General features: G+C 47.3%; 1 protein-coding gene across 14 annotated transcripts in view; it reads left to right on the top strand.

Moving 5' to 3' along the window:
* slc4a4a (solute carrier family 4 member 4a) overlaps positions 1–12886 on the top strand; it is a 62749-nt gene that overhangs the window by 14956 nt on the left and 34907 nt on the right. For 5 of the 14 annotated variants that reach the window (XM_078953404.1, XM_078953406.1, XM_078953405.1 and 2 more), the window contains exons 5-10: positions 3286–3421; positions 5834–5994; positions 7142–7321; positions 8849–8944; positions 11062–11138; positions 12470–12627. In XM_078953404.1, coding sequence (XP_078809530.1) covers positions 3286–3421; positions 5834–5994; positions 7142–7321; positions 8849–8944; positions 11062–11138; positions 12470–12627 — 808 coding nt within the window. Of the gene's footprint in view, positions 1–2943; positions 3422–5833; positions 5995–7141; positions 7322–8848; positions 8945–11061; positions 11139–12469; positions 12628–12886 lie in introns of those variants that run through there. The other 9 variants (XM_078953409.1, XM_078953411.1, XM_023958125.2 and 6 more) reach the window with 3 other exon arrangements.

Here is a 12886-nt window from a genome sequence, read left to right as displayed (position 1 = left end):
TATGGTCCAGGAACACGCTTCATGAGTTTATTAGTGCATGTGAGTGTGTGGTTGTCTGTGGTTGTGTGGTTGTCTTTGGTTGTGTGGTTGTCTGTGGTTGTCTTTGGTTGTGTGGTTGTCTGTGGTTGTATGGTTGTCTTTGGTTGTGTGGTAGTCTTTGGTTGTGTGGTTGTCTGTGGTTGTCTGGTTGTCTTTGGTTGTGTGGTTGTCTGTGGTTGTGTGGTTGTCTGTGGTTGTGTGGTTGTCTGTGGTTGTGTGGTTGTGGGTCTCTGTGATGGACTGTCCATTGCCGTCTTCCTGGCTGCATCCTCGTGACTTTCCGTCTTTGTCACACCGGACAGAACCTGAAGCTCCGCCTCCGTCTGTCTCGCCCTCCTGTCACTACTCTGTCTTCACGTCCATGTCTGTCCTGCTGCCGTCTTCATGTCCCGCCTTGACGCTCCTCCAGGTTTCTTCATGCAGTTTCCAGAAAGGACAAATGTACAACATGAACTCACACCTGTGCGGTGAAGACTAAGCTTCTCACGATCTTCTGCCAACTTTTAACTTGGCTAAGTTAATGTCTAGCTGGGGGTTAAGGAGTTCATCGGCCGGTGTCCTGGGAGAACCCCCCCCATCCCGCAGAGCCCTCAATTAGACCTCCAGGTTATTGTTTCCCTGCAGTTTTGTCCACATATGCATTTGCAGCCTTTTCAGCTGTTGACTGTAATCAGCATAAATGATATGAGCGTCATCTGATCATTATTATTATTACAGCAGAGTTGGAGTCTGGAGGCGAACGCCTGCCAGCAGACTGTTTACACTCCACCCAGTAATCTGTCAGCTGCTCGTCTGGCCTGTACCTGTTGTTGTCATTGTGGAACAGAAACACAACAGGAGAAATCTGCCCCCCCCCCCCCCCCCCCCCCCACTCACACACCTTTTGGCCACGTGAAAGAATGAATGACTGAGGTCTGCTTCTTCATGTTCTATGACCATCGTCTTTATGGTAATCAGTATTGATCAGAGATCTGCAGGAGGTTAGCTGCAGGAAGACGGAGTGTGAATGAGAGGAAGCAAGAGGAAGAGTGAGGTTACAGGAAGAAGAGAAGAAGAAGGAGGATTTGAAGGGTCTAGGCTCAGCAGTCCAGAGGAATGGAGAGAGTGGAAAGAGGTGAAGAAGAGAGCAGGCAGGTTGGAATGGGTGGGGAAAAGAGTTTGAGCTGAAATGAAAGGAAAGGTGGAGAAAAGTTCGGAGAGAGGAGCCGTGAAGATGCTGAGGTTCAGCATGGATCAGGAAGGAGGACATCAGAGGAACAGGACATGGTAGAGGTTCTGGAGATGAAGCCAGACTGAGATGGTTGAGACTGAAGGATGCTGAGTCTAGAGCTGCCAGAGGTCTAGAGGAAGACCAGAGAGGAGGATTCTGGATGAAGATGAAGACATGAAGGTAGCTGCTGGTAGATGATGATGAAGACATGAAGGTAGCTGCTGGTAGATGATGAAGAAGACATGAAGGTAGCTGCTGGTAGATGATGAAGAAGACATGAAGGTAGCTGCTGGTAGAGGATGATGAAGACATGAAGGTAGCTGCTGGTAGATGATGATGAAGACATGAAGGTAGCTGCTGGTAGATGATGATGAAGACATGAAGGTAGCTGCTGGTAGAGGATGAAGATGAAGACATGAAGGTAGCTGCTGGTAGATGATGATGAAGACATGAAGGTAGCTGCTGGTAGAGGATGAAGAAGACATGAAGGTAGCTGCTGGTAGAGGATGATGAAGACATGAAGGTAGCTGCTGGTAGACGATGAAGAAGACATGAAGGTAGCTGCTGGTAGAGGATGATGAAGACATGAAGGTAGCTGCTGGTAGATGATGCAGAGGACAGACGGAGGAAGCTGATTGGCTGTGGAGACCCTGAAGGGAAACGCCCAGAGGAAGAGAGGAAGATGCAGTATCACATCGGTTCTGCTTAAGTGAAAAATTTCATCACTTTGGACCATTGACTCTTTAAGAGAACTGGACTGAGTCCCCCCTCCCCCCTGGCATTCCAAACTGGAAGTACCTGCTGGTTCCAAGGAGCCAAAATCCCACAGACTTCTAGAGTGATCCAGAACCGTTCTGGATCTGACACTTTTCCCCCCTCCCTTTTCTCAGGAAATTTTTGCTGACCAATCAGATGCCTCAATAAAAGTAGGTGGAGTCTGCTGGTCCGCAAGTCCATCGTTTAAAACGTTTGATTGACAGATTCTTTGTAGCCTGCTTTCTACGTGGTGGGGTGTGGCCTCCTAACAAGCTCACTGCTGATTGGTCAGAGTGGTTCCCATAGAAACTATGATTTAGACCGAATCAGACCAATCACTGCTTACTGGCAACGTCTGGTTCCAACATGGCGGCGTCCGTGTCATGAAAAAATGGCGACTGAATTGACTCAATTTGTTTGGAGCAGGAGGGAAGCCTTTCTGTGTGTGTGTGTGTGTGAGGGGGGGGGGTCACACTCATTGTATAAACCCCTCCCCCCCCCCCAGCCTGATGTTGGCTTGCCCCCCCCCACCACCACCACATACACACACACAGAGTGTGTCAGCATCAGCGATGGAGCTGTATTCCTGAATTGGAACAAACCATGACTCAGCAGCCTCCTCCTCCTCCTCCTGCTGCTGAGTCATGGTTGGAGGACCACATGTGCAGCAGCCGTCCTGAAGGTGTCCTCTCTCAGGTGTGCTCGTCCTGCAGGACCGCCGCTCTGTGGTGTCGTTCAAACTAAGAGCAGGAAACCGCTGAACGCTTTGTGAACTATTTCTGAACCGTTAATGAGGGGGGGCCGGGGGGGCCGGGGCGGTCTGCCAAAGCAGCGGGACCAATGGTGACGGTCTGCTTGAACAGTGAGGGGAGGTGGACAGGGAGGGGGGCGTGAGTTGTGGGGACACTGTCCCCGAGGGGAACCCCTGAACTTCTCCGGCCCCCCCCCACCTGTTGGAAAAGTGCTGGAAGCAGCAGCTGAGATCTGCTGCCACTTCCACCCCAAACCTCCATGACGGCTGCTGAGGAGCGGGCCGACCGCCGCCGAGCCACAGAGTACCACTGGGGGGGGGGTCCATGAGGTTTTAAAGATGTCAGACAATAATAATCAAGAAGACAAAGCGGGAAAGGAGGAGGAGGAGGATGCAGAGGAGGTGATGGTGAAGATTCCACCACCCCCATCTCTCCTGGAGGTCAACGGGAAGAGTCTGGCGCCGGACAGAAAGCCCAAGCCCAATCAGAACCAGCTTAAGAACCGCAGTATCTTTCCATCTTCCACAGTCTCCCCGGCTGCAGAGAGGATACGCTTCATCCTGGGGGAGGAAGACGATGGCCCGGCACCCCCACAGCTCTTCACGGAGCTGGACGAGCTGCTGTCCGTGGACGGACAGGAGATGGAGTGGAAGGAAACGGCCAGGTAGGACCTTCTGTGAGGGACGGGGGCGCCCTTATGGGGGGTGGGGGGCTGGATAAAGACACTTTTAGACAAACTGAGAGCAAACTGTGTGTGTTTTGGGGTTTTTGTGGTGCTCCTGTCAGGAAAATCACCAAAGACCCGTTTACTGTGGGGGGAGGGGGGAGGGAACATCTTGTCCCGGGATCCTAAGTTGATCTTTTTTTACGTTGAATTAAGATCATTCAGATTTTTTCATCAAACTGAGCTCCAGTGAAGAACTTTGGATTAAAGGAAAAGAAAGCAGAAACTTTTATTTTGAAGTTCTGAACTTCTGGGTTCCGCCTCGTCTGCTGTCTGTTGGTTAAGAAGCGTCGCCGCGCGGCGATGTTGCGCTTTGAACACGCAAACACACAAATGCGAAACAGGTGGAGAAGCGTTCCACTCTAGTGAAGCTCTGTGGACACGTCCAAAGTCTGAGTCCAGCTGCAGTTCCAGCTGAGTCCACTAGGAGCATCAACCGTTGCTCAACTGCTGAACCTGATTCTGCTGCATCAGAAACCTCTAGTCTCATCATAAACCTGCAATCAGCTGACTGTTACCATAGAAACGCTGAAGCTCTTCTTATAGACGGCTCAAGTCTGAATCTGGGAGAAAACAAAGATGTGCTGAATCTGGTTCTTCTTTTTGGTCTTCCCCCGCGGAGGTGATAGCGCCCTCTAGTGTGATAGCTGAGAGCGGAAGTGAAGCAAATGACCAAAAAACTCAAGGCTCTTTTCCAGAAAAGAAAAACTTGATGCTGAACTTCATCGTCTGAAAGGTTTTTTCCGTGAAAAATAGTGTATTTTATTTTGAAAGTCAATATTCAGCAAACAGGAGAAAACCAGGGAGTTTCTTCAGGCTGCAGTTTGTTTACAGAAAGCACAAAATGTTCCCAACACCCCCCCACTGTTAAGCTGAAAGGACATGACCGATCCTGCAGGGGGGTACCCCTTTAACCCCCCCCTGTAAAGTGTGCAGCAGTTGAAGTGGTTTAGAGAAAATCCTCCTGATCAGATTAATCCTGTCGTCATTTCTTCATCCTTTCATTTGAATTCAACACTTCTCATGCTTGATCTTGGACTTTTATTTTGAAATTTGTTTGTTGGCAGCAAACCTGCAGTGTTTACTTTCTGAGTGGGGACAAAGAGTAAAAATACAAACTGTTCATTTCTTCTGACATGAATCCTGTTAGTCTGGATTAAGGCAGAGCAGAGATGTGTGGAGACTGAGATGAGAACGTTTCATCAAAGCACAGTTTGTTTGTCTTTCTATCATATCAGTTGCTTTTTATACATTACATAACAGGTATTTGGGAATAAAATGAGATGCTGTTTGCTCAGAACTCAATGCAATATTTTGTTCTCAATTTCACTTTAAAATTGGTTATGAAGTTCAGTAAATGTGATATAAAATACCAATTCAATTTAAAAATGTCCAGTTTCTCATCTTCATTTGAAAGAAACTTCAAATCTGTTGTTTTTGTTCTTGTTTTGTGTCCAAATGGAAAACTTCTGAACAACAATGTTATGTACTAGTACTTCATAATACTATGTTTATTACACTTTATATACCGTATGTGTATATATATATATATATATATATATATATATATATATATATATATATATATATATATATGAGTGTGGACTCTGCTGGCGTCATGCGTCTTTCTGCACAGACCTGTAAACTGTCAGTCTCTCATCATCTCGCCTGCATTTGCTAAGTCCCGCCTCCACAGAGCAGACCTGACTGTAGAGAATGGAAGACCCCCCCCCCCCCTCAAACACACACACATCAGGAGGGCTGATGTTCTGGACGGGTCCCTCTGGTAGAACAGAAACCTGTTGATGTTCTGGACGGGTCGTACCTGGGTACCTCAGGGGAACACGCCGCGTTTAGAAACAGTAACAACGTTCCGAGAACTAGAGCAGGGATCAGGTAGGTTACACGGATCACATGTACCTGGAGGCGTTACGTGAAACAGCGATGATCCAAAAACTGGGTTTATGTCATCCGTCCGTTTACCAAATCTGTCTGGGCCAGGAGGTTGCTGGAGCCTATCCCAGCTCCTGCGGGGTGAAGGCGGGGTTTACCCTGGATGGGCAGTAATCGGTTGTAATGGTTCATAAATGGCTTCAACCTTTTAGATTTCTGTTTTATGTTCTTTAAACGACTGTTGCTCACTGAAAAGCTGTGGACTCGGTAGCGCCCCCTGTGTCAGCTGGAGGTATTGTTGGTCTCACATCATTTTTCTGCCTTTGCAGAGAAAATAGTCAAATGTATAGATTTATTGGTTGGATTCATGCATCACAGATTAAAGCTGACGTTGAACCACATGAAGTTTGGGTCATCCAGCTGTCAGCAGAACATCTGTCCTCCTCTTTATCCGTCCAGGTGGATCAAGTTTGAGGAAAAGGTGGAGAAAGGAGGAGAGCGCTGGAGTAAACCCCACGTGGCCACGCTGTCCCTGCACAGCCTGTTCGAGCTGCGGACGTGCATCGAGAAGGGCACCATCATGTTGGACATGGAGGCCTCCAGCCTTCCTCAGGTTGTCGGTAAGTTGCAGGGGAGCCATCTGTGGCGTGTTTAGGCATGAGGTCATCCGCAGTCGCTCAAAGGTACACAAGACGATTCCCATCATGCTCAGGGGTTTGGACCCCCACCATGTGACTTATGTCATTAAACTCTCAGTCCCAGCTGTCCTTGGGGGTGGACACGCGCCGTCTGATGGGGAAAAATGGTCAAAGCTGTACGGGACACACAGGTGGTCATTACAAAATGTAATGACCGCCCTGTGGACCCCTAGAGAGAAAAGGTCCACCTTTTCTGCCTTCATGATGCAGCGACAGGTGATAGTGAGGAAGGGGGAGAGGCCCACCTGCGCCCCCCTTAAGAGGCAGCCGCTCCTCTCTACGACCTCCACGGACCGGACGACCCAAAAACCACCCGTACGTATGTGACTGAGGTTTAAGCTGCAGAGACTCTGGGGGGTGGGGGGGTTAGGTGTCTTTCTCACACAATGAGTGTCTAGCTGGGATTTGAACCCCTGACTAACCAAACAACAGACAGGCTTCCCATGGAGCAGCAGTCAGTCTGACCCCCCAGCATTAAACCGGCCCCTCGTGGATAAAGGAGTCCATTTTCTGGATCTCCTGGTTGGGGGGGGAATGCGATACCTGGCTGGTCCGTGTGCGTGGTTGGGCGTGCGCGGCGGCATTAGCACAGTGACGTCCGCGTCCCCTCCGTTACGTCTGGAGGCTTCGCTGCATTCAGCTCCTCATTATCACACAAAAGCTCGGCGCGGCGAGGACGGCCCACATCTCCAGTGGCACTGAGATGATTACGTCTCCCCGTGTCACGCCACCTCCCCCACCCTTTGTCTGCATGGAGGAGCAGGACCAAGACTTAGCACTCGCACTGATTAATGTGAAGTAATTGAGGGTGCTGCCTGGACGGAGCGGGCCGGCGGGGGCCGGGCCTCTGGCTTTGAGGCCGGCTGACCCGACCGATGGAGCGTTTACATCACGACTCCTCCACAGGAGGAGAAACTGCCCCAGGCTGCTCTCTGCCCCCTCCTCATCCTTCTCTCTTCAAAATAGCCTTTTCACGTCCAGTCGTGCAGGCGCGGAGACTTTGTGATGAAGAAACTTTTCTCTCAGGAGCTGACCCGAATCTCCTGATGTCTCCGCTCTTTATCCTCAGAAATGATTACCGACAACCAGATCGAGATCAGCCAGCTGAAACCAGAGCTGAAGGACAAGGTGATGTACACGTTGCTACGGAAACATCGCCACCAGACCAAGAAGTCCAACCTGCGCTCCCTGGCTGACATCGGCAAAACGGTCTCCAGTGCAAGTAGGCTGTTTTCCAACCAGGACAACGGTAATACTTGAGCCAGTTTGGTGCAGTTTGTAGAAAAATACCCTCCAACCAAATCACAGCTGGACGTCTGACCTCCAGACGGGCTGGACCTGTGTCCGTTCTCAGACAGAACGGGTGGAACCCGGCTGAAACAGAACCTCATTGCTTCACACCTGCAGTTTGTTCTTTCTATTAAAACACATTAATCCAATAACCAAATCCCACCGTCCACAGACTAGACTGATGCTTCTAGAACATGGAACAGTTCTGGCAGAACATTCCTCTTTCATCCTGCAGAACCAAAGTCCTGATTCTTATGGAGGGATATTTATGCCACCACTCTAAGTTGCAAATGAAAATATTAAATATCTGCTTTCAAAACAAATGTTTTCACATGCGATGTGTCTCATCTCGCTTTTTTCCTATCTTTGATTTTGCTCACTGGAGTTTCAGTTTACCGTGACAAAGCTGCCATCAAACGCAAAAAAGCTTTTTGAAGGCAAAAGAACAAAAATCTGAAGAAAAAAAAGATTTTGAAGGCAAAAGAACAAAACAAATTGAAAGCAAATGTTTAATATTTTCATTTGCAACTTAGAAAGTTCTGTGTGCAACGTAGTGGCATAAACATCCCTCCACAGATTGTGTAAAAAGATGCTGTCGATTCTGCAGATGTGAGCAGATCACGGCTCAAATTCACAGCAATGATTTGGTTTTTCTGCATGAACAACATTCCTGTTTGGAGGTTTGTGAGCGTTTCTCTCTGCTTTCATTGACGGTAACCCTGAATAAAAGCGATGGAGTTACAGACTAAATGATCACAGATGCATCATTGATCAGAATCAACTGATCATATTTATCAATAAAGGAACGAAGGCTGGAAGAGGGACAAACGAATGTGGTTAACGAGGGATTGACCAAAAAACTGAAACTGATGGGATTTTTTAGATCAGTCTCTTTGGTTCCAAAGCTGTTGTTCTGTGGAATTGACGATAGTTCTTGCTAAATGAGTTCAATCTTCTCCTAGTTTCCTTTATCAGCTGTATTTTTATCCGTTTATGATGTTTGTTGCTTTAACCCTCCAGACCTTGTTCTTTTGGCTGATAAATCTGTTATCTGTTGGTCATAACGAGTCTCGTTTGCCTTTAATCTGGGTTTGAATCTCAGATTAGATTAGTCTGCCGTCACGTCATTTGGATCATTTTCCCTCCTCGTGTTAGCGAACCCGACCTGACGTCCACAGTCCCAGGAAGTCACACCTGCTGCTCCGCTTCACCTTGAGCACCTGCATGTGTTTGTAATCCATCGTCAAACCTTTCCATGATCCGGAGAATGGAAACTCTCCACACCGAGGCCTGTTATCAGCTGGCAGTAAAGATAACGGCGCCCTCCTGATCCTGGTTTGACCCTGGGGGGGTCACTCATCTCCTTTCACAGCCTTGCTCTTCTGCTGCTGTCTTTGCTGGGGGGTTTCTGGGGGCTTCACCTCTCCTTTTCTTGTCTGTCTCCTGCTGCCTTGCCTGGACGATAACCTGCTGCCGCCTCTCAAAGCCCGCAGTCCTCTTGAGAACTCGGTGACCTGTCTGTCAGGTCACATCTCAATGGAGGACTTGCAGAACCAACGAAGTGCCAGTATGGACTGGCTCAGTAAGTTCAGCAGCTGCTAACACCTCCCTCCATTAACCTTCACAGATCATTTCTAGGACTCTGGGATGGGGTTGGGTGTGAAGGGAAAAGCTGGGCTGCATCACACTGACATGCAAGTTATTACCCACAATGCTGAGGGGGCAGATGTGCAGAAAGCTTCAGAGGCAGCAGGTTTTGGACCTTTTCCTGGCCTGGACTCAGAGACGAGACGTGCAGCTGCTGTCAGGAGGAGTCAGCAGATCATCAGTCAGAGTTCCCGCTCACCTGCTCCTCCTGAGGAAGCACTTAGCGGAGGAGTGACCTCCATCAGGTGGATGCACGCTCCCTCCGGTGCAGAGCGTCGCTTTTGTCGAATAGGCGCTGCAGCATCAGCGTTCGCTTTCCGGCTAAAGCTCAACGCCCTTCAGGCGTCTGTGATTGACGTTCACCCTTAACTTCCAAAAATCCGTTATTTGTGCCGCCTAAAATTCCAAAGATAGTCTATTTATAATTTAGTGGCTCCACCCCTTCAATCGTTGCCATGGAAACATAAAGGTGAAAGTGGAGCGACAAAAAATCTTCATGAAATTGAGAAATAATACTGCTCTTAAGTAAAACTACTTTGTTTGCGTCTGAATTACCACTATACTCAGTGCACCATTTTTTCTGAATTTCCAAATATTCAATTGAATGGGTTAGTTCAAAAGGGGCCCAAGTCCAAGAGGTTTGTTTTTTCAGGAACTGATTTTAACTGCATAGCTTAAAGGGAGGCTACACCAAATGATTCATACTTTACCCAGATTTAGCAGCAGTTCATAGCTTCCAAATGCTAGAATATGAAGCAGCTCACTTTTATCATTTCAGAGGACTAGCAAACTAAAGTCTCTGGACTTGGACCCCTCTTGAGTTAAACAGGGGTGCTGCCATATTGGATAACTAGTGCTGCCTTCTATGGGAGAAAGCTAAACCCATCCAAGAGAGGCCCAAGACCAGGAATTTTACGCTTAATGCATTTTAAATGTCAACCATAGTCAATACATTACAACGGACTTGGGACTTTATTGCAAATAATCAGATAGTTTTTCCCTTGAAGACCATAGAACATATAATATCTCTATTCTGAAAAATTGTGGACTTGGGCCCCTTTTGAACTAACTAATTCAATTCCAAAATCCAGAGCTCTGAAAGTTTCCCAGAAGTCTCTGCAAAAAACCAATATGCATCGATACTTACCAAAAATGGTGAATACAGACCACAATGCATTGTGTTTTATCCCCTAGTTATTAAGAAAAAAGTATGAAAACTTCTTTTTTATAAATTCTCCAAGTTTTCTCCAGTGGAATCATTCATAGTCTTTGTAACATCTTCATATTTTTTGGTTTCTCTGGAAAAATCTGCGCCGTGGTGAGAAATCTCGTGTCCAGGAGACTGGATGTTCCCGGACTATAGGGACTCAGAGGGTTTATCAAGACGGGAGGGAATTTGGACAAAGGTTGTAGACAAAACATTCCATCTGTGTGTAGTGCGCCACCTAGAGTCAAGGTGTGGTATTGCAGAAGTATTCCTGTTCTCAAGTAGTTCTCAAGTATTCCTGTTTGATGACGTGGTGTCAGGAACAAACATAACAACATGTCAGTTAAAACACGGGATTGGTCTAAAATTAGGGAATGTTTTATGCTAACCTGCATCGTCAATAATGTACCACGTCTAATTTAGAAAGATAACCTAAAAAACAGAAGTTTAAAAGAATTCTGAAGTATAAAGCAGAAGTGAAGGCGACACGGAAGCTGCTATAATCTGCAGAGTTCTTGTTAAAGTGAAGCGCTAAAAAACCGAACAGAGTTCAATTCCTGCTGTTGTCTGCGGCGCGGACATTCAGCTTTATTCCCGTCTAAATGTAATGCCTCAGGATTCCCTGAAGCTCATCATAGGAATCTAAAGAGGCTCCGGAAACACAAAACACCACGGCACAAAATCCAAATCAGACGTTTGCTGAAGAATCAGAATAGAAAACAAGCAGGAGCCATCCTGGAAATGTCCGGTCCACTGTCATTTCCTGCAGATCTGCCTCCCTCCACCCTCAAGGTTCTTTTGTCTCCATGAGCGGGTCTAAAAGTTCGGCTGCTCTCTCACCACAGACAGTCCCACCACGGCCCACCGGAACCTGGCCTCCAGCAGCCTGAACGACATCTCCGACAAACCGGAGAAGGATCAGGTGAGTCCACGGGTTCAGAGGGACCCTGACGGCCGGGGGTGGGGGGTGGGGGCTCGATGTGTACCATACCGGATTCAACCAACCAACCATCCGTCAGTACAGCACCTGACCTACACTATTTCAAAATAAACATGAAAACTACACTATTTGCATTTTGCATCAGCGTTTTGGAGATAAACCCAACAAACGTGAAAACACTAAAAGAAGATTAAAAAAGCAAAATGATGAAATATTATACAAAAATGATTTATCAAAAAGCCTCAATATACACCATCATATGTTCTAATATACTTTATGTTACAACATGTTAGCAAATAAACAAAAAACAGTTCAAATTCCCTCAAACTGTTAAAAAAATGGCCACAAAAAGCTTTGAAGCTGCTACCAATGTCTATTTTTGACAAAACATATGATTTACTTTATGAATTATAATCATTGATATTGACTTTCAATAACATAGACAAGGAAAAAAGTGAGAAAACCAAAACAAGAAGCAGGAATCTCCTGAAGTTTGTTTGATCAGATCTTCGGTCTTTTCACATTGTTTCTGCTTGTTTATGACATCTGGAGTTACAGAACTGACAATAATTAATAATAGGTATCAGCAGATCCCAACAGGAATCAGGGCAGTCTCCTGTAAGATCAGAAGGTTTGAAGCTCTGGAGGTTCACTGCGGCTTTTTTGACGTTTAAGTCTTTTTGTTTTCATGAACTTGTTCCATCGGAGGAATCTAACGGTTAGAAAACGTTTAAAAAAGAAACTTGGACAGAAGCTGAGCTGCGTTTAGAAGATGATGATGATGGACTGAGCACGTCTGTTTGGACCAGGAGTCCGTTTGGTCGTTCTGCTGCGCTCTCTTTGTTCAGGGAACAATCACTTCCTGCTTCAGAGCAGTCTGGCGCCGATCTGCTGTGACGGTTAAACATCTGGACAGAGCGAGCTGGGACCAGGAGAACATTCACGCTCTAGAACGGTTCGATTTTGTGAGCAGAACTTGAACAGAACTCATCTGAGTCAGGACTTTGTCAAACTGGAAAAGCCTTAGCAGATGTGACGTCCTGATTGGCTCACTAGATCCTCCTGAAAAGTCAAACAAGACGAGCGCTGCAGGAAAAGGTGGGATGGAAAATGTTCCCGGGCTTCTGGAGGCCCCGCCTCCCCTTTTGACCTTGTCAGAGAGAAATACGCCGGCTCCTGAGGACACAGCGGCGTCCTGGTGGTTTGGTATTTGCTCTGAAAGGCGCTGTCCGGTTTGACGGCGCTCCTTTGGGGAAGACAGGTCTCTGCTGCTGTGAAGGTCACATTTAAGGGCGTCTGCTTTGTGCTTTCAGCTGAGGAACAAGTTCATGAAGAAGTTGCCCAGAGACGCAGAGGCCTCCAATGTGCTGGTGGGGGAGGTGGACTTCCTGGACGCTCCCTTCGTGGCGTTTGTTCGTCTGCAGCAGGCGGTGATGCTGGGCGCCCTGACCGAGGTTCCTGTTCCCACAAGGTGCTCGCCAGAACCCTCGTTCCAGAACTAGAACCGCCATTAGGGGGGGCTACTGGAGGTTTTCCTTTAAGACCCAACCGTTAAGAGTCTAGCCGCTCTAGAAGCCGCAGACATGAACCAAAAAGTATAACGTTTCTGTTCTCGCATCGTTAAATGCGTCTTTACTGTTTTATGGCGACAATCTGGAGTTTATGAAGGAAACGAATGAAGGACACTGTGGTGTTTCCACTCAGATACACTGATAAAGTTTTACTGCTTC

The sequence above is a fragment of the Oryzias latipes genome, chromosome 9 (genome assembly GCF_053564925.1).
Source record: "Oryzias latipes strain Hd-rR chromosome 9, Olatipes_Hd-rR_3.1".
In the NCBI taxonomy this organism is placed as follows: domain Eukaryota; kingdom Metazoa; phylum Chordata; class Actinopteri; order Beloniformes; family Adrianichthyidae; genus Oryzias; species Oryzias latipes.
The sequence above is the reverse complement of the archived record's forward strand: the minus strand, read 5'-3'. Positions and strand labels throughout refer to the sequence as shown.